Source organism: Lissotriton vulgaris, chromosome 12 (assembly GCF_964263255.1).
Source record: "Lissotriton vulgaris chromosome 12, aLisVul1.2, whole genome shotgun sequence".
NCBI lineage: Eukaryota > Metazoa > Chordata > Amphibia > Caudata > Salamandridae > Lissotriton > Lissotriton vulgaris.
In genome coordinates this window covers 33,829,475-33,849,756 of record NC_141700.1, presented here as the reverse complement: position 1 = coordinate 33,849,756, position 20,282 = coordinate 33,829,475, and the positions used below count along the sequence as shown (strand labels likewise).

At 44.8% G+C, this 20,282-nt stretch overlaps 1 protein-coding gene across 1 annotated transcript in view; it reads left to right on the top strand.

Moving 5' to 3' along the window:
- LOC147673147 (uncharacterized) overlaps positions 1 to 18,346 on the top strand; it is an 83,350-nt gene extending 65,004 nt beyond the window's left edge. The window contains exons 9-11 of the mRNA XM_086946900.1: positions 12,610 to 12,733; positions 15,687 to 16,758; positions 18,153 to 18,346. Of these exons, the coding sequence (XP_086803026.1) occupies positions 12,610 to 12,733; positions 15,687 to 16,725 (1,163 nt within the window). The 3' untranslated portion in view covers positions 16,726 to 16,758; positions 18,153 to 18,346. The remainder of the gene's footprint in view (positions 1 to 12,609; positions 12,734 to 15,686; positions 16,759 to 18,152) is intronic.
- The last annotated feature ends 1,936 nt before the right edge of the window (positions 18,347 to 20,282 follow it).

Below are 20,282 nucleotides of genomic sequence, written 5' to 3'. Positions count from 1 at the left end.
CAGCATAGGAACAAGTCAATTCAAGTGAGACTCTGGACATATTTAATCTGTTTTTAATTTTGTGGTTAACTGTTGCATTGGATCTAAGTATCACAGGATTCATTATGATCATTGGGGGCCGGAGCATATAGTGTTAGTCATAATGCCCAGATTGACCTGTGAACCACCAGCAGCTGGTCTGGTCACTATGGACAACTTCCTGGTAAAAAAAGTTAGTCAAATAAATAACGAACGTAGGGCCTCCTTAGGCCGCAATAACCTCCCCCCCCCTTGGAAAATGTGCCTATTTCAATAACAGAAGGCACTTCAGAAGCCGACCCTAATCTACATAGTGCAGGGGGGTCTAGGACAGTGGTGCAGGTACAGGTACACACAGAGGTGCCCGCAGACTTGCATAATACATCTGAGGAAGATTCAGTTGAGGAAGATCAAGTTGAGGCCCCTCCTACGCCAAGGCCAGTGAGGAAGTGCAGAAAGACTCAAGGGAGGCGTGGGGGGAAAACTTCTAAAACAAAATCTCACACTAACCCACTTAACACTAGTAAAGCTAGTAACGCAAACATTATAAGTGATTCTGTTATAGGAGGAAACAACCAAGAGGGCAATAAGGAGGGAAGTATAACTGTATCTGCCTCCAACTTAGAGACCTTGATAAATACAATAGTATGGAAGTTGGAGGAGAAATTTACAGAATTAATCAGCCCAATACTATCTAGACTGGAAGTAGTAGCTTCTGAGGTAGAAAGGTTGGGAGGTCTGGTGGCGGCACATTTGGCTCCCGTCCCAGTAGTTACAGCCCCAAAAATTATCCCTGCTAGGGGCGGGAAGGAGAATGCAGTTAGGGGGGACAGTGGGCAGCAGCCGAATTCCCAAGGACAGGTAGGTGCTGGGGCGGTTCTAGCTCCAGCATCAGTAACCCAGCCAAATAGACAGGTCCCGGTACCCCTGAGTATTCGACCATCTCCTCCGCAGAGGGCAAAACTTAGGAATGTAAACCTCCCTCCAGACTGTGTGCCATATGTGGTGGTGTTAACGAATGTCCCATGCCACGAAGAACTATCAGCCCAACCACATGGAGAGTCTCATGACTCACTAAAAAATAAAACGGTGGCGTGGTTAAATAAAAATTGTGGCTACCCAACTCATTACTATGACCAAATTATTACTACTGAAAGGGTCAATTGGGTTAGCCCTTCGAGTAAGGCGACTACTGGGGATTGTGTGGTTGTCAACTTCAAGCATCCCCAACATGTCGCTACAGTTCTACTGCGTTCATCTTCGTTAGTATACAATGCAAACAGCGTTTGCGTGCGCCCTTTGGGCTACTTTTATGCTCCTGACCAGAAATCCCCCAAAGACCCCCGAAGGTACAGGCTTACATCTCACACCCAGTCACCAATCTCTGCGGTTCCATACATGTATAATAATAGCACTCCTGGGATGAATGGATGGCAGACACCGGCGCAAAATGTTAATGCCGTTAATCAGAGCATGAGAGGGTACAATGTTGCCACACATAATCACTTTGAAATGTTTTCAGGGTTGGACGCATGCGACTGACTGGTGGTGCCGGATGGTCAGAGTATTGTACGGTCTCCTGTAGGACAGCCTGCAGAGGCGATACCACCCACAATACATAAAAACAATGTTATTTGCTGGAATGTGGCGGGCCTGGAAACTAAAATGCAAGATGAGAGCTGGCTATCATACATCAGGGGCTTTCAGATTATATGCCTTCAAGAGACCTGGTTAGTAAAATGTGAAATTTTCATTGAAGGATATAAGTCATACTTTGTACCTGCTATACCAGGAAGCCGGGGGAGGCCTAAGGGGGGCATGATAATGTTTATCTCGGTAGCATTGACATGTTCAATTGACAGAAGGGCATCAAGTAACCCCGGTATACAAGGCCTAGTCTTAACTGCGGGCAATTGCAAGGTTGGTCTGATCAATTTTTACAATTCTATCAATATTGGCACAGCTCATGGTAATCTAGAAATTTTAAATAACTATGTTAGCACCTCAATGAGGGATTGTTCACACAACCTATTGATCATGGGTGATTTTAACGTTCACCCTTGTGGTGACCCCCTAATGAAAAACCTTCAGGAAATTCATTGCCCTAGACTGAAGGGACTGCATTTGGAACATACCATGGAGGGGGGACCTTTTTAATGATTTTCTTAATTATCATGGTCTTACTTTAACAATGGTATTGTGTAACCCCAGAAAGCGCTTTGTTACCCCGATATTCAAAGGGCATGGTAAAGGGACTTACATTGACTATATGTTGTTAACCTTGTCCATGCAGGTTTTTGTGGATCCATTCACTATTGAGAATAATGCATTTAGTGATCATAATCCACTCACTATACACCTAAGGGGGCCCTGGCTGGCTAGTGCAAGCTGCAATTTGTCCAGGGGTAGGGTAACGACTACTGATGGCAGACGTCGTTTAAAATGGTCTATGTGTACCCCGGACCTCATATATCAGAACAATAAAGACACCTGTAGTGTTGCAATTAATAGATGCACACAGGCTGACTCCGATCCAACACAGGTTCTGTCTGACTTTCAGAGCTTAACAGATAAAATAGCTACCTTAATGACAGAACCAGCAAAGAGTCGGGGCGGGAGGGCCCGAGGTGGTTCAATAAGGAATGCTCTAAAGCTGCCCGTGACCTTAGAGCTGCTCTATCAGTAAAACCAAGAAATAGTTCAAAGGTCACGTAAAGAGTATAAATCAGTCATTGCCTCAAGGAAGGAAGCACTGAAGAATGAGGCTTGGACTGAGATCCTGGAACCTCAAACACTGAAAAACAGCGCCAGATTTTGGGCGATGCTTAAGAAACCCTTCCTGGTGCAAGATCCGGGAGAGGGATTAGAAGGTGTTATAACAAAGGAAGAGTGGGTTGCTCATTTTAAAAAACTGAATGGGGGCACCGAGGCTAATACTATACATTTCGAGCCCATTAAAGGGGGCACATGTCTTAATGTTAGTAGAGGAGAGGTGTTAGTGGGGATAGAGGGACTCACAGCGGGAAAAACCCCAGGCCCTGATGGGATACCTCCCGATATTTTTAAATCTGATCCCAACTTCTGGGCTCCGATTATTGTGGCGGTTATCAACGCAGCCGCTAGAGTCGGTTGTCCATTATCCTGGGGGCTTTCCACTATTGTGCCTATATTCAAAAAAGGGGATAGGGATAGCCCAGTTTGCTATAGGCCTATCTCCCTAATTAATTCTATGGCTAAATTAGTGGGGAGAATTGTATTGCAGAGACTTCCGGAGTGGGCACGGGATAACATCATGTCTATTACACAATATGGTTTCTGCAGTGGCCGCTCGACCACAACACAATGTCTAAACCTCTTCCTTATACTTAGCAAATACACCATTGCCCAAAAAGGTACAGTCCACCTGGCCTTCATGGACCTATCCTCAGCTTTCGACTGTGTGAACAGGGGGAAGCTGTGGGGGTCCATGAGGGATAAGGGAGTAGACAACGGTATTATAAACTTTTTAGTTGACCTCCATAGTAACACAAGCGCAAATATAAGGTATTCCCAAGACCTGTGCGTAACAGATGAATTTAGAACCGGGAAGGGGTTGCGCCAAGGCTGCATACTAGCTCCCTTCCTTTTTAAATTTTACATAAATGAGCTGGATGGCGTTTTACAGGAGGTGAAAGCTGATAGCCCGAGAGTAGGGAGAAGAAGTATCCCTGTCTTGTTATAGGCAGACGATGCGGTTTTGTTAGCTAGAACTGCAAAAGGCCTTCAACTATTACTTAATTCTTTTGAAAAGTTCATGGAAGATAGAGATTTGTTAGTTAACAACTCCAAATCGTTCATCATGCAAGTTGGGAAACAGCCAAAGAGACAATACACCTTTAAACTAGATAAGGCAGTAATACCGTTTTCCAATACATTCTCCTATCTAGGTGTACTCTTTGATTCTAAATTGTCGTGGGGCCCTCAACTTGCAAAGAAAAGATGTGCTGTGACTAGGGTTAACGCCTCTATTTTTAACTTTGCTTCAAAACTAGGCAAAAAGCCCACGAGTGCCATGATAAAATTATATGACGCAAAATCCGTAGCAACTGCAGCGTATGGCAGTGAGCTCTGGGGTTACATGGCTGGGGATCAACTTCAGATCACAGAAAACGCATTTTACAAACGGCTTCTGTGTGTCCCGGCCGCCACTTCCAACTTTGCGGTTCATGAGGAGCTAGGAGTGGGATATTTGAGCGATATCCTATCCCTACGACCATTGACCTGCTGCTTGAAAATGTGGCTGTGTGAAGATATCCCCTTAACACATTTAATTGTCAATGACTTTATGGCTCACGATAAGGCGTTGGGCACCCCTTGGATGAAGTATTTAAAAACTTGCTTTTTGGAGTTGGGCCGTCCCGACCTGTTTGAACATCCCACTGGAATTACGAAGGGGGACGTTGATCTAATCAAGCAGACCTTTCTTCTGCGAAAGAAGGCTGTGAGGGAGGGCGCTGAGCTACAAAAAACAAGTGTAAGGAAATTTATAATGGTTAAAACCTGTCTGACAACGGAGCCTTACCTACTCGGCACTCTAAGCACTCACAAAAAGTTTCTATTAACGAGATTGAGATTTAACCTGTTTCAGCATCTGCTTATCAGACCCAAAAAGGAGAGTTTTAGCAAAAATTCAATATCCTGTGGCTGCGACGGAAAGTCTCCACAGGATATGTTGCATTTTATGTTTTTATGTAGATTTTATGAATACCCATGTAAACGCTTTTTAATTGCTCTTTTAAAGAAACTTAATTTTAATCAGATACGACCAGCCTTTTTATATTTACAATTGCTGCACAGTGACAGTGTCCTCCAAGTTCTTTTAAAGTTGTCTCTTAAATTGCGAATCTGCCTTGACCAATGAATGATGTTTTTATAATGAACGTGAGCTCTATGGATCGAATGCAGACAGCCGAACTAATATCCGTAATTATATTTTAACAATGTCATTTTATGTATGTACTGTATGTTATGCACTTTTATGGTTGAATGAAACCGAATAAAGTCTCTTTTGAATTTGAATTGAATTTGTATCCAAACTCTAGGACCTCAGGAGCCAGATCGCTAGGTTCAGCTGTTGAGGATCTGGGTGTTGGATTTCGCCATGGTTCTTGGTCAGAAGACTGGGTGTGAGTCGCAGTCTTTGATGAGGCACCACTGACAGTTCTAGGAACGTTGTGTACCATGGTTGCCTCGCCCACGTGGGAGCAACTAGGATTAGCGTCAGCAAATGTTGGCGCATTTTGCGTGACACTAGCGGTATTAATGGAGCTGGGGGAAAAGTGTACGCAAATTTGCCTGACCAGTTCATCCATATCGCATTGCCTTGCGACTGCGGATGTGGGAACCTGGCGGCAAAGTATTGGCATTTTGCGTTATCGCTTGTGGCAAACAGATCTATTTCAGGGTGTCCCCACTTCCGGAAGAATGGTTGGAGCACTTTGGGGTGAATTTCCCATTCGTGCATCTGTTGGCTGTGCCTGCTTAATAGGTCTGCAACTTGGTTGTCCTTGCCTGTGAGGTGTTCTGCCATGAGAAAACTGTTCCTCTGAATGGCCCATTGCCACATTGCTTGAGCCAGGTGCGACAGCTGTGGTGAGTGTGTTTCCTCCTGTTTTTGATTGCAATACATAGCTGTCATGTTGTCCGTCCGGATCAACACAGCTTTGTTGCGCAAGTGTGTTGTGAAAGCTTTTAGGGCTAGAAAGATGGCCATCAACTCTAGAAGGTTGATATGCATTTTCTTTTGCTGTACAGTCCAGAGTCCCTGTACTGTGTAGTGTAGGACATGGGCTCCCCATCCTACTAGGGATGCGTCCGCTGTTAACACTATTTGTGGGACAGGCTCTTGGAACAGTCGTCCTTTGCAAAGGTTTTGTGGATTCCACCAATGCAGAGAGTTGTATGCCCGACTGGTCACCAACACTAGGTCTTTTAGTTGCCCCTGAGCCTGGTTCCACTGCCTTGCTAGGCATTCTTGTAGCGGACGCATATGTAGTCTGGCGTAAGGGACTATGAATATGCACAAGGCCATCATGCCTATTAGCTGCATAAACACTCGTGCTGGTAGTGAGTGTTGGGCTCTGAATTTTTGCATGAGCGTCTGCATTCCCTGGACCCGTGCTGTGTTGGGATATGCTTTTGCTGTCAGTGTAGCTATTGTTGCTCCCAGGTACTGTTGGACGTGGGAGGGTTGTAGATGTGACTTTGGGTAGTTTAGTGAGAATCCTAAACTGTGCAGTAGGTGTATGGTCTTTGACATGTGGTCGGCACATTGCTGGGCTGTTGGCGCGTGTATTAGTCAGTTGTCCAGATAAGGGTACACATGGATGTGTTGCCTTCTGAGATGTGCTGCCACTGTAGCTAGACATTTGGTGAACACTCTTGGAGCTGTTGTCACTCCAAATGGTAGGACTTTGAACTGGTAGTGTTGTCCTTGAATAGTGAACCTCAAATACTTTCTGTGAGCAGGGTGTATTGGTATATGAAAGTATGCATCTTTGAGTTCAAAGGTTGCTAGGAAGTCTCCCTTGCGAAGCAATGGTAAGACTTGCTGGAGAGTGAGCATGTGAAAATGCTCTGACAAAATGTACAGGTTGAGGGGCCTGAGGTCCAATATTGGCCTGAGGGACCCGTCCTTCTTTGGAATTAGTAAGTATAGAGAGTATACTCCTGTTCCCTGATGTTGTAGTGGGACTGGTTCTATGGCCCCCTTTTCCAGCATACTGATGACCTCTTGCTGAAGTAGCGTTATATGTTCCTGTGACATAGGACGGTGCACGGGTGGTATGTTGGGTGGAGTTGGGGTGAGCTCTAGGCAATAGCCATGTTGGATAATTTGCCTGACCCACTTGTCTGTGGTGATATTTAACCAGACTGGCAGAAATTGTTGTAGTCTTCCCCCGACTGTCAAGAAGTCACTGCTTTGTGTTAGTGGCGGATCTATTTGCATTGCCTCCACGACCTCTTCCCTTGGTATTGTTTCCTCTATAACCACCCCTACTGGTGTTTTTGTATTATGTGGATTGTGTGTTAGTCTTGTAGTTGGAGGATTGCTGTGATGTTCCTCGTGCTCCTCCTCTAAAATTGGAGCAACGAAAGGAGCCCCGGTGTTGTTGGGACTGGAGAGCTCCCATAGACTTTGCGGTTTCTGCATCTTTTTTCATTTTGTCTAGAATTGAATCAACTGCTGGACCAAATAAAAAGTCTTGGTTAATTGGCTGTTTAAGAATTGTAGACTGGACTTCATTCTTAAAGCCTGATATACGAAGCCATGCGTGGCGCCGTAGCAGCACGCTTGTATTGATGGACCTGGCAGCTGTGTCTGCCGCGTCTAGGGCACACTTAATGGAAGCATTGGTGATGAGCTTAGCCTCTTGTATAAGTTCATGCGCTTGCTGTTTGTGGGGATCAGGTAAGTGTTGTAGAAGTTCTTCTGAACTGTCATAGTGCGCCCTATCATATCTGGCCAGCAAGGCCTGTGTATTGGCTATTCTCCAGGAGTTTGCTGCCTGAGCCGCCACTCTTTTGCCTGATGCCTCAAAGATTTTAGACTCCTTGTCTGGAGGAGCTGCTTCTCCAGTAGTCTGAGAGTTTGCACGTTTACGTGCGTTGGATACTACTAAGGAATCCAGGGGTAGCTGCCCTTTGATGTATGTAGGATCTATAGGTGCAGCCCTGTCTTTTTTCTCAATTCTAGGGTTTATTACCCGTGCTCTAGCAGTGTCCTTAAAAATGTGACTTGCATGTTTTAATACCCCTTTTAACATTGGGAGTGTTTTTACGTGTCTCTCAGATGTAGTCAGTGTATCAAAGAGGAAGTCTTCCTCAATAGCATCAGAGTGCATCTCTACATTGTGGTAGGTTGCTGCTATATCTAGTAGTGAACTAAATCCTACTGTATCCTCTGTGGGTGATGGCTTAGTAGGGTATACTGCAGGGTCTTCAATGGGCAGAATCCCTTCAGTGTCTGGTTCCCCTCCTCCACCCCATGGCTGTGTGTTTGGCTCTGAAAGTGGGTTTTGTGGATAACCAAAACCTACATCTGTGTCCTGATCTTCATCAGGGTTGTAGTCCGAGCGTGTAGGTGAGGTTGGGGCAAAAGGAGTAGTAGGCATAGCTGGAGTGATAGGTTCAAAGAATATAGGAGAGGTAGCACAGTCTCTCTTTTTCTTCAGAGGGATTTTGGAAAGCTCTTCAGTTGGCAGAGCTCTTTTCTTTTTGGTATAAACAGTCACTTTGCCCGTTTTTGGGTCAATGTAGAGTTTTTACTGGTCTTCTGTGGAGGGATCTGGGTGAATAAGTTCCTCTTCCACAGTCCTTGGTTTTGGTGCAGTAACCTTTAGTTTTTGTTTGTTCGGCTCGACGCTTTTTGGTGCCTCAACCTTTTTAGGTGGTTGTACCGCTTTAGGCTGTTTTTCAACGGGTTTTGTTGGTTGAACGTCTTTGGCTGACTTCACAACCTGTTTCGGACCGAGCGGTTTGGTCAGTTCAAGCGGTTTTGTTGGTTCGACAATGTCTTTAGGTTGTTTTGGAGCCTGCTTTTTTGGCTCGACGCCCTTCTTCGGTTCAATGGGCTTCGGCTTGACCAATTTCCTTTCGTCCACCTTCGGATTTGCTTTCGGTTCGACAATAGTTTTGGGCGTAGGCCTTGTTCTGTCGTCGACTGTTTTTTCCCCTTGTCGATACCTGAGGCTGATTTGCTCGATTCGACGTGCTTTTTGGGGGTCGATTCGATGTGCTTTTGTTTTGGTGTCGATTCGACGTGTTTCGGCTTCGAGGTTGACTCGACGGCCTTTGTTTTTGAGTTCAACTCGACTGCTTTGATCTTCGATGTCGACTCGGCGGTTTTTGTTTTCGAAGGTTGTAGTGGTACTGTGGCCTTCGGTTCGACGCCTTTCAGCTTTGTGACCTTCGGTTCGACGTAATTCGGTCCGAAGACTGTATTGACGATTAGTTTCGGTTTCTATGGAACCGATGTCGTGTGATGTGTCTCAGAGGGCTCTTTTGATATGTTCTTAGCCGGGCGGTATGGTGGGGCTGTAGGACGAGGATGTTGATCTTGGCTAAGGCCTGCTGGCGATGCCTTGACCAGAGTCTCTGATAGAGGTGTAGTGTCTATATGGGGCGGTGTACTCCCAGTTCGCCCCTGGTCGTCATCGGAGTCGTCTTCAACTGCTACGATGTCCTGATCATAGTCCTCGAGATAGACGATTAGTTCTCCCTCTTCGGGGTAATAATCGGAGTCTGGCTCCGAGTATTGTTCGTGTTGATCCGAGTCTTCGGCGCTCGCTAGATCTTCTTCGTCATCGAAGATGTTATCGGGTTCCGGCGCCGACCGTTGCATTTCTTGCCTCGCGGCCCGTCTATTCCGAATAGTCTTTTTGGATCGGAACTGAGCACAGGCTAGGCAACTATCTTCATTGTGATCTGGAGATAAACATTTATTGCACACTGGATGCTTGTCTGTGTGCGGGAACTTCCAGTTGCATTGAGGGCAATACTTGAATGGACGGTCGGTCCACGTGGTGTCGCGAAGGTCTCACGGCCCGATTCGACGTCTGGAGTGCGACAAGTTGTAAAAAGTGTGTCGGCACTGAGCGCTGAACAATACCGACGGATCCGAAGGCCTTTTGGCCTTTAGAAGAGTTTTTCTATATTCCGAACTTGGAGAGTAGGAAAGTACATCCAAACCCAATGGCGGAGAAAAACTATCTGAGGATGGAGAGGATGCCCATGCGCACTTTAGTCCAAGGGAGGAGCCACCTATCTCGTGATACTTCGAAGACTCTTCCAGGACAACAATGTGCAATCATCCGGACCCAACACTAGGCGGTGATCTATGCACAGATATGAATTCAGCAGCCCACATGCCTCGAACAAGTGGCGTTCTCCACTCCTTCCTTCTCGAATTGTGGTCAAATACTAGCACTACATTTAATGCAACTGCCCGTTAAAGCATTTAATAATTAGATGTGGTAAACCAAAATGGCACCCTCAAATGACCAAAATTGGCAATTATTTAGCTGTTTCTACTAACCTCCCATACAAACTTAAGGAAATTCTGGAGTCGTGAGAGGACATCTATTAGTGACATGGTCTCAACCTCTAATATGAATGTTTTTGTTACACACGTTGATAAAGAAACAAAATCAGTTTAGTGTAAGAGAACATCTGAACTGCAATCCCCATGGATCTGTACAAAACCCTACCTGATTTTTGGGCACTCCTGCTATTTCTTTTAAACGCCTTTACCAAAACAGAATTCACAGAATCATAGTATAACACCACCATTGTTCCTACTTTGAAATTTTTTTTTTTTTTAAAGAGGACCCTTAATCTCCAAGTTGCTTCCGGCCAATATCCCTGCTGCTAGATTACGCTGTGAAGAATGTAGGGAGAGTTGTGCTGGAGCTCCTTTTGTTACGGATCATGGAGTTGGACACGCTGTTGAAGTCGCAGTATGGTGGAGAGCACAGAGGAATTAGGGTGGTTGCCATTTTATTACTGGGACAACCAAGCTCTGGAACAAACTCCCGCCTCACATCAAAACTTTGCCCACTTTGATGCCCTTTAGGAAAGAACTAAAACTGGATTTTTACTTTGAGTCCTCTGCAATTATGCCGATGCTGAAGTTAATGCCAAGACACCTGAGGTGACAGGAGCGCTCAATAAATTCCTCTAACATTGCATACGTCGCTTTGTTTATCCCATCTCCACACTCTAGTTATGAAGTGCCCATGCGTGCTTCCTTTCAGCCAGCACCGCCCTGGAATCGGGACATGCATGCTTTGGCTACACTTGTTTGTCTGGGATCTGCTTGCCGGATTTATTTCTGCCACTGTAGTGAAGACCCATTGGAGGAGAATGAACCCAGGAAGGAGCTGGGATGGCTGAACATTTTTTCTTCTTTTTCAGAATGTTTTATGAAGATTTGTCGAATTATGCCAAAGTCATCTTCAAATCAAAAAGAAAGCTCTTCCTGTGGGAACGCAGACCTAACTATAATTACTCATTGGTGACTATAAAATAGTGTTGGCTTAGTGTGTCATCCCAGGGGCTTTAATTACTTTTGAGGATATATCAATTAATACTTTTTGTAAATGTCTTGAGAGTGCCTCCTCTTTTTCAGTTTTTGTGGCACCTGCAGCACCATTGCCCTGGTCTCAGCCTAGATACATCTGGGACTCTTCAGCACTGTACCCATTGATGATTGCCACAACCTCTGGATTTGATTCCTTATCCCCCAGCATCGGTGTTTCCAGCTCCACAGAAATGTATCCCAGACTCTTGACAGAAGCAGGCACTGATAATTACTGAGCATGGATGAAGGTATTAATAGGACAAGAACACAGCCGCACAGGTGGCTTATTGAGTTCTTCTTTAAGCTGGCTGTTGAGCCCCCTCCTCAGGCTGGCTGAGATAGAAAGTTTGCTGTTATTAACATTGCTGCAGTTCTGATCTCACTGAGTAGGTAGGCATGTATTCTTGATCTGCCCACATCCTGAAGGTTTTGCACCCCGTCTTAAATGCAGTCACATCCACCAGGAAACGTAGTGAGCGCCAATCCTCAGACTGTCTTCTGCCAGGTCAGGGACATCATAAAGGTGAACGCTTTTGTGTTTCATGGAGGGCATCTGAATTTTAAATAGGTCAGATTATACAGTCGCCATTGTGTTTCATCTTCCTAACCTCTGTAAAATGGAGGAATTACACAGGTTTGATTCAATAATGACCAGTAGTGTTTACATTTTCTTGGGCCAACAAGCTCAGAATGGACAGTCCGCTTCTTGTGAATTTTGTCGTGATGAATCATGTTGTACTCTATTGTGATTCATCAAACGTAAACTTCCAAAATGGATCATAATTCATTTGCTTGAGGTTGAAAATTTTCATTATTGGGGTCTTTACTCCAAGTGCCGCGTGGCCACCCTCGTACGGTTTGGATTCGGGTGTTAGAGTGGGTGTACATCAAAGGTATGGAACTAAATCTTTTTTTTAAAATGAATCTGTGAAAAAGCATTCATTAGCAGAACAAGTTACTCACCTTCCTAAGTAGGTTGTGAGTAGATTTTATTCCTTCTACACTTTCATCATATCCTTCCTGATAGTTTTCCAGAGACCTCACAGCTTTAGTGTTCCTTAAAAGTCCTCTTATTTTGCTGTTTATTTTTGTTAACGGAATTGGTCAAAACTGATTTTTTAGATTGCGCTTTTACACGATAAAGCATCTCTTTGATAACCTAGATGGAACGATTCTTGCTGTAGATTCGCTTTGTTGACACCTGCACCCCTGAAAGTACTGTAAGCTTTGCAAGTCCAATCTGCGCCAGTCAGTTATTTTTAACGGAAGTAGCATGTACCACTACATTTTATACATTTAGTAGATTGTACTAGCATGGGTAAAAGCCAACATTTTGCAAGGTGACGGGTACGCATAGGATTGCATTGTTCTTTTCTTTCTTGAAACGGAAGTGCTGCAGTTAACTTTTAGAGAACGTTAATAATTAATATACATATTTTTTAGGAATGTTAACCAGTATTTTTTTTTTTTAGTCCTCACAGTTGATGCCAGAACCAAGGAAACAGCAGAAAATTTGGCTCGGTTTATTGTTGAAGTTGGGTCCGGTATTGGAGGCGGCTTTGATTTAAACGTGCTCTCCAACAACCCAGAGTTCTGGTAAGTATTTGGGACAAATCTTCTTGTGCCAGGCATCTATGTTGCTCCGCTCCAATCCCACAAGCATAGTTCCTCCTCCTCGTGGTGACATTTTAGGACCGAGTGGATGTTCAGTTGGTGGAAGTCTCAGGTGAGAGGGAGACTAGGGTGTTAGTCTCTACGGAGAACGTAGGCAGGCGGGGTTTGCAAAGACGGTTATATGGCATGCAGCGGGAAAGGCACTCTCTTGCTCTCTTGTAGATAAACTCTGGCATATGCCATTCCTTGATTAACATACATTTTGCAATAAAAAATAGTGAATATTTGTCAAACTATAAATAGAGTAATCTCAAGTGAAAAATGATTTGAAAAGAAACAATTGCCTAGCCACGCTGTAGAACACTTCAGAAATCAGAAAAACTGGGGGATTGCCTCTGAGCACCACCGCAACTGTTTCTTGAATTGACTGCAGTTTTTTTCCGTTTTTATTTTGAGATTGACAATTGCAAGTCTTCAAGGAATTCGTTCTTTGTAATTGGTTGACAACTGATAAGAAATGTTTTTTTTCCTCATCATTTATTCACATTTCATCATTATTATATTACAAAGTAAATGGCTTTGTGAGCAATGTTGAGAACATTGTGCTCTCACGCACACTACTAACCAGTGTAGCTTATGTTAAGTTGCGTAGATATGGTCCCACTTCTTAAGACCACCAACAATCCTGCTGCCTCATTCAGCACCGTTTAAAGCTTGTTGAGAGTTTATTCAGAAGCTTCAAGATAAATACTTTCCTTTAGTTTACAATTAAAAGCAAAAAAAGTGAAAATTTTTATAAGGCAGGATGATGCGGAGCAATCCGATCATAAAGTAAGAGCTGCTAACTGTTAGCCACTTGGCCAAAGAACATTTATGGTTGTATGTATGGGACCCAAGTGACAAACTGCTTCTTTTATTTTTGGCATCAGATGTTGAATATGTCTGGCATTATTCTTATTGTTAGATGTCCAAAACATAGGCATTGTTGGCAGATGTTCTGGAAGTTGGTGATGCAGGGATTCCCCTACCCCAATATAACCAGAAGGTAGGCCTTAGATAACCATAGATTGCCCCATGTTTGTCTGCCACCCCAGGGAAGAACCCTGTTGCAATGGTTGCACCTTCATTTCAGCATGATGGCATTACTGCCACTATATCTGGGACCAGGCAGTACACTTCTAATGTCGTACTGGCAACATAACCCCACGCAAGAAGTATGTGCGACATGCCGGGAGCTTTCTCCCAGAACGTAGGGCGTCTTCATGGGTGTTCCACCGAGTGGTTTTTATGGTGGTCTTTCACTGTGCTGGTGCAGCTAAAGACTGTCAGGCTTGAGTTGGTAGCTGGTCCATCACCATTTTAAGGGCCTAAAAGGAGTTCTTGATAGTAAAGCAAGTGAAAAACTGCCACTGGGACGAAAACCCTTCGCCATACTCAGGAGACCAGTGAAAAGATGAGAAGTATTAAAAATGTTGAGTTTTTTGGTAGCCTACAGACAACGTTTAGCTGTCTGTTGTCGAAAGACCTTTAGTGGACACTACCAGAAGTGTACAGTGGGCTTAGAGCTATCCCATTGCATACGATTGGTTAGCTTTCTTGTCACTCTATCTTGCTTCTTATTCAATACCTTCCCTTCCTCTTCTTGTGTGTGTCCCTCCTCTGAAGCATAGCTTCTTCATCATCCTTTTGCCTGAGTGACTTGTGTCCGTTCACTGCTCACATTCAGGCAGCTAACTTTTTCTTTTAGCATTTTGAGAGTGCCTATGTTTTCTTTCGCTCTCACACATATGCTGCTTCTCCCCCTCACCTAGACATCCTGGGTGACTCTGTCTTGCCTCCTTTTCCTTCCACCCGAGGTTCTTTTTTTTTAAAAAAAAGTTTTAAATGTATTCCCTCCACCCCCTTCCTATTGCCTCCATCACCCAACGTTTCCACCTGTCCTATTCCAGTGCAATTTTGTTTTTAATTGTTTCCCCCCGGGGATTAGGGGCTACCATTTACTGCCAGGCTGCTGCATTTTCAAGTATGAGGAACTAAAATAAAAAATGTTTAATTTACTGCACCAATTAGCACCCACTATCTCTGAACAATATATATATATATATATATATATATATATAATATACAGCAACTGCTTCATTCTGTATGCGAGCACATACATCATGATGAGGAATGCATGCACGTCATCACGCATGCAGCCACATACGGAAGTACAGCGGCCATAGCGTCATGTTGCGCATGTGCAGGTTCACATCATGTCACCTTTTTTTGGCAGTGCTGCACAGTGTCAGCCTGAAAGATTTTTTTTTGCCGATGCTGCAAAGGCAAGACCTTTTTGCCTTGCCAATGCTTGTAATGTTTTTCTGGAGGTGGTGTTATTTTCTTTCAGTTCACATGTGCAACCTTCCTTTCTTCATAGTTGAGGGTTCAGGTGATCTTATGGTAGGTTAATGTGAAATATTTGAGATTATTTTTCAGGCTAGTCTACACTGATTTAAAAAAAAAAAAAGATTCAGAGTTACCTAAACAGCAGGCCTCCCAGACATGCCGGGATGATCATGATGTGCAGGAATCAGTTGAGCCGAGTCGCCCATAAACTGAGCATCATTTGTGCAAGGGTGTCCCCGTCACGTACACTGGGATTATCTTCTCACAGATTCACACACGTAGGAATCAATCGAACAAAATATCCCTCAACTTGCAGGGATGCATTGAGCAGTGTCAGAATCACTTGAACAGCTTGTCTGCCTGGCGTGCACCATACGCCATGTGTTCCTTTAGGCACTCGAAAGATCACTCACTCCCACATAGTGTGACATAGAGGGGTAATTGCTCCTCAAACAGACTGCTCCTGCCCTTCTACTGTGAAATCAAAGTGTGTATATATAAAGAGAATGTTTTAAGCTAAATGTTTTTAATTTTGTTTGTTCCACAGGTTTTTGAATGACAAATGTAGTTCAGCGTATAAATTTTATGAAATGAAGCTCACAGAATTCTACAACAAGCGGAAGCCTGATCCTGTGAAAGCCAACAACCTTGGAAAAGCTGCACTTCAAGATATTGAATCTCTGACAAAACGCGCAGATCCCACACCTCTGGTTTCGCAAGACACTGATCCAGACTGTTTTATTGTTGAGCCTGAAGAGCATGCACCACAGCCGCCTAACCCTACACCACCTGCACCACAGCGGTCTAACCCTACATCACCTGCACCACAGCGGTCTAACCCTACATCACCTGCACCACAGCGGTCCAACCCTATACCACCTGCACCACAGCGGTCTAACCGTACACCACCTGCACCACAGCGTCCTAACCCTACACCACCTGCACCACAGCGGCCTAACCCTACACCACCTGCACCACAGCGGCCTAACCCTACACCACCTGCACCACAGCGTCCTAACCCTACACCACCTGCACCACAGCGTCCTAACCCTACACCACCTGCACCACAGCGGCCTAACCCTACACCACCTGCACCACAGCGGTCTAACCCTACACCACCTGCACCACAGCGGCCTAACCCTACACCCCCTGCACCACAGCGGTCTAACCCTACACCACCTGCACCACAGCAGCCTAACCCTACACCACCTGCACCACAGCGGCCTAACCCTACACCACCTGCACCCCAGCCGGCTAACCCTACACCCCAGCGGGCTAACCCTACACCACCTGCACCACAGCGGCCTAAACCTACACCACCTGCACCACAGCAGCCTAACCCTACACCGCCTGCCCCACATCGGTCTACCCCTACACCGCCTGCCCCACAACGGTCTAACCCTACACCACCGTGCTCGACGCCAGTAGAGATTTTACCGCAAGCTGCTGAGCCGATACAGCCAGCACAACAGCCTTCGGAGGCTGTACAGGAAGTGCCCCAGAGCTCTGAGCCCCCAGAGCCTGAACCAGACTACTCTATTATGGTTAGCTGCTGCTCAGATGACGAAGATTCTGACAACCCGTGATTTTGAAGTGTCAATGCTCTGCACGCCAAAATTGTAAGTCTTAACTATAATATCAGTCTCATCAACCACTTTCACCTCAGGACTTGTGCACCGAGGTAACATGCCTTACCCCGTCACATGCAATAGCCAAGCCTTGAACCCCCCTTCCCAAGTTAAAATGTTCCAAGCCTCCTATCCCTATGATCCCATGCCTCACACTCACGCCTAAAGCTCAGGGATCCAGTATTGCTTTGAGTCGATCTTCAGAGCTCATGTTTTACATTTCACTTGTGTCTGAAGAGGAGTTTGCAGACCTCAAGTAGAAATTTGGCTTGAGCCAGAATAGACTCTCGGCAGGGTTCTCTGCAAAAATTAATAAATTGCTTATAACTGTTGATTCAAAAACAACAATCTTAAAATGCCAATCTAAAAATGGAAGACAGGGATTTCCATAAATGAAGATGTATTTAGAACTGTTAACCTCCACCTTGTCACCTGGTGGAGAAACTCAAATCTTTCCAAATTATCTGAACACCCAACTCTTCCTCAAAGCTCATGGCCTCAACCAAGTGCTACAAGCCTTGGGCGTCCTCAGCACACTTTTTAAATTTGTTGAGTGCGCCGAAGCACCCATCAGCCTATCATACTGATATACAAACATAAAAATAGTTTAAAATCAATTCAGTTTTAAATGATTCTGCACCATTTTATCTGAATGTGACGATGTACATTCACTGAAGAAAAAACTGGTAACCCCATTATTTCTTTTATTTTGAAAATCAATATTTTGAAGCACGGGCCATGCAGTGCCGACAGCTGTATGATGTCTACCTAAATTGTTTAAAGAAGGAGTGACTAGAATTGATGTGTCGAACTAGCATCATATTTTACTTCAAAAAAGGGTCCTCAAATTTTTAGATCTTTATACTGGGAAAGGGTGGCACACCTCAAAGACTGAGTCAGGGTGAAGTACTTGTGGTGATCTTTATTCCTTTCCACCAAAGGGGGGATTTCTGATTGCTCTCCATCCAAGCTCAACTGACTTCCTCTTGTCCAGATGTAATAGACTCATGACTTTTGTTTGAAATTTGGGAGTATTGCGTCCTCTCTTGACTGCGTCATGTTGTCTCCTACTTGCACCTTAGTCTCTGTCGTGGGGAAGAACTGGACGCATGAGGGCACTTTTAAGAAGTGAGGACGGCGGGGAGGATATGTGTCCAAACACCGCATCTTCAGTTTCTGTATTTTGCTGGAGTTGGCATATCAGCGGGACAAGGCAAACATCCTTTCCATAGGAACTGGGCTCCCTACAAAGCACGTGTAGGTTGCTAAATGAATCTAGCAGTAGTGCTCTCAAACATCTCATGAAGAATGGGGCATGACTTAATGTGAAGCAGTGATATCAAATCACATGTACATGCAAATAACTGGCTTGGTTTTTGTTGCAGGATCTCTTCCGTGAAGAATGAACTCTTGAAAAATCTGAATTTTTGCCAGCCCTGTACGTAGACTTTGGTTTGAACCCCAATGTTATATTTGAACAGCTTGTTTTGTATCTGTTTGTTCTACATTGACAATAAACCTGGAGTAGTCATTGTGTAGCAAAGCATGGTTTTAATAAAGCTGAAAATACAAAAAACTATTTCTGTGCATTTAATTGAAACACATGATTCTATACTGACGATTGCATTTCTAGAAAACCAATTCATGTGAATAAACGAGCATCGCTAAATTCTATTGCTCATCAACCACCTGCAGTTAAAGAACACCCACAGCGTTTGTACCTTTTTTTAATAATACATTTTTTACTGGACTTCCATCTTCAAAAGCTATACCTCATTGTCCATTTGATAGAACAATTCATTGCCAAAGTCAATTATGTGTTCCTATTCCTGAGATTGTATGGATATGTGCTACATGCCTAATATAGACAAAAAAGGGGTCACACGAAGTCTCACCGAGTAAACAGTGTCAAGTTAGGCTGATTTCTTCAGTAACATCACAAAGGGTCCAATGACCGTCACTGGTGATCTCAACCAGTGAAGGATGTCATGATAGGTGCAGTGAGTGATCTCGCACTACTTCTTAATACCTGTAGGAAGCTAGCTCTTTATATAGTATACCATCAAGAGGTATAGAGTCGAAGTATCCCTTATAAGTGGACGGGGCGTGCTCTAGCAATCCCAAGGTGCTCTCTCAGGGGGTAGTGTGGTTGAGCAGCCTGAGGCTTATCAGAGAGGAGTCTTAGACCTCTGCAATACACACAGTAAATAAATAACACACACGACTCAAGGTGATGCTCACCAATTTATATAAAAATAACAATTATCTTTACATAACTTTAGGCATCTAGATAATCAAAATATGGTACTTACGTTATGGAATATGCTACTTACCAGTATGCATCTGATCTTGGCATGTAGGGCTGCTGACATTCATATCTGTGCATAGATCGCCGCCTAGTGTTGGGTCCGGATGATTGCACATTGTTGTCCTGGAAGAGTCTTCGAAGTATCACGAGATAGGTGGCTCCTCCCTCAGACTACAGTGCGCATGGGCATCCTCTCCATCCTCAGATTGTTTTTCGCCATTGTGGCAGAGATGGAGTATAGTAAAGTAGGAGATGTCCATGCGACAGGCACCAGGGAGGAGGGTTGGCGATATGAATGTCAGCAGCCCTACATGACAAGAACAGATGCATACTGGTAAGTAGCATATTCCGTGTGAGGCATGTGGGCTGCTGAATTCATATCTGTGCATAGAATGTATAGCAGTCTCTCCCTAGCGGTGGCTGTAGGAGAGTAGGGTCTGCAATCCTATGATCACCCAGATTTTTTGCTTTTGTTTCACTGGTTTACGACTTTTCTCTGGCTGTGGGCCTGCTAATCAGACCCACAGCCTGGCTGTTCTCTTTCTAAATTACGATATGTACCCTAGGTGTATTTACCAATTGGTACTGGGCCACCTTATCAGACCCCGTAACGCAGGGCATAGGTGTACCCAGGGCCGCCAGGGGCTGAAGCATGTATTATGCCACCCCTGGCTGGCCTCCTAAATTTGACACAACTGGCTGCACGACAGCTGGGGCGAAGCCGTGTAACCACCCTTCGCTTTAGGTATAGTAGCTCTATATCTAACCATACAATGGACACCCGAGTTCCTATGAGTCACTCCTATGGCAGGCCTTAACAATCCTGAAGGCAGAGTGCGTGGGCTCGTGTGAGCTAGGTTCAGGCCCGAGCCGAGCCCGGTTGCAGCTTGCGGAATCAAGACCCAATGGCTGTTCCATGATAACGCGTACCATAACGGTAACTCCGGTGTCGCGTTATCCAGGCATGTCGAGTAAGGTGTCATACGAATCGGGGTGCTGCCCTCTCACCAATTCTGGCGATGAGGTTAGCATCCCACCCTTCTAGAGGGACACGACATGTACGTAACTGTGAACCCCGGTTAAAGTTAACTGAAGCCTCAGCTCCACAAAATGGATGCTGCCACCACAGACACGAGTCTGACCTCCTGCTGCTGGGAGTCCTTCCAGCGAGGAGCACTTGGACAAAGGGTTTCCCGTCGAGGGCGGT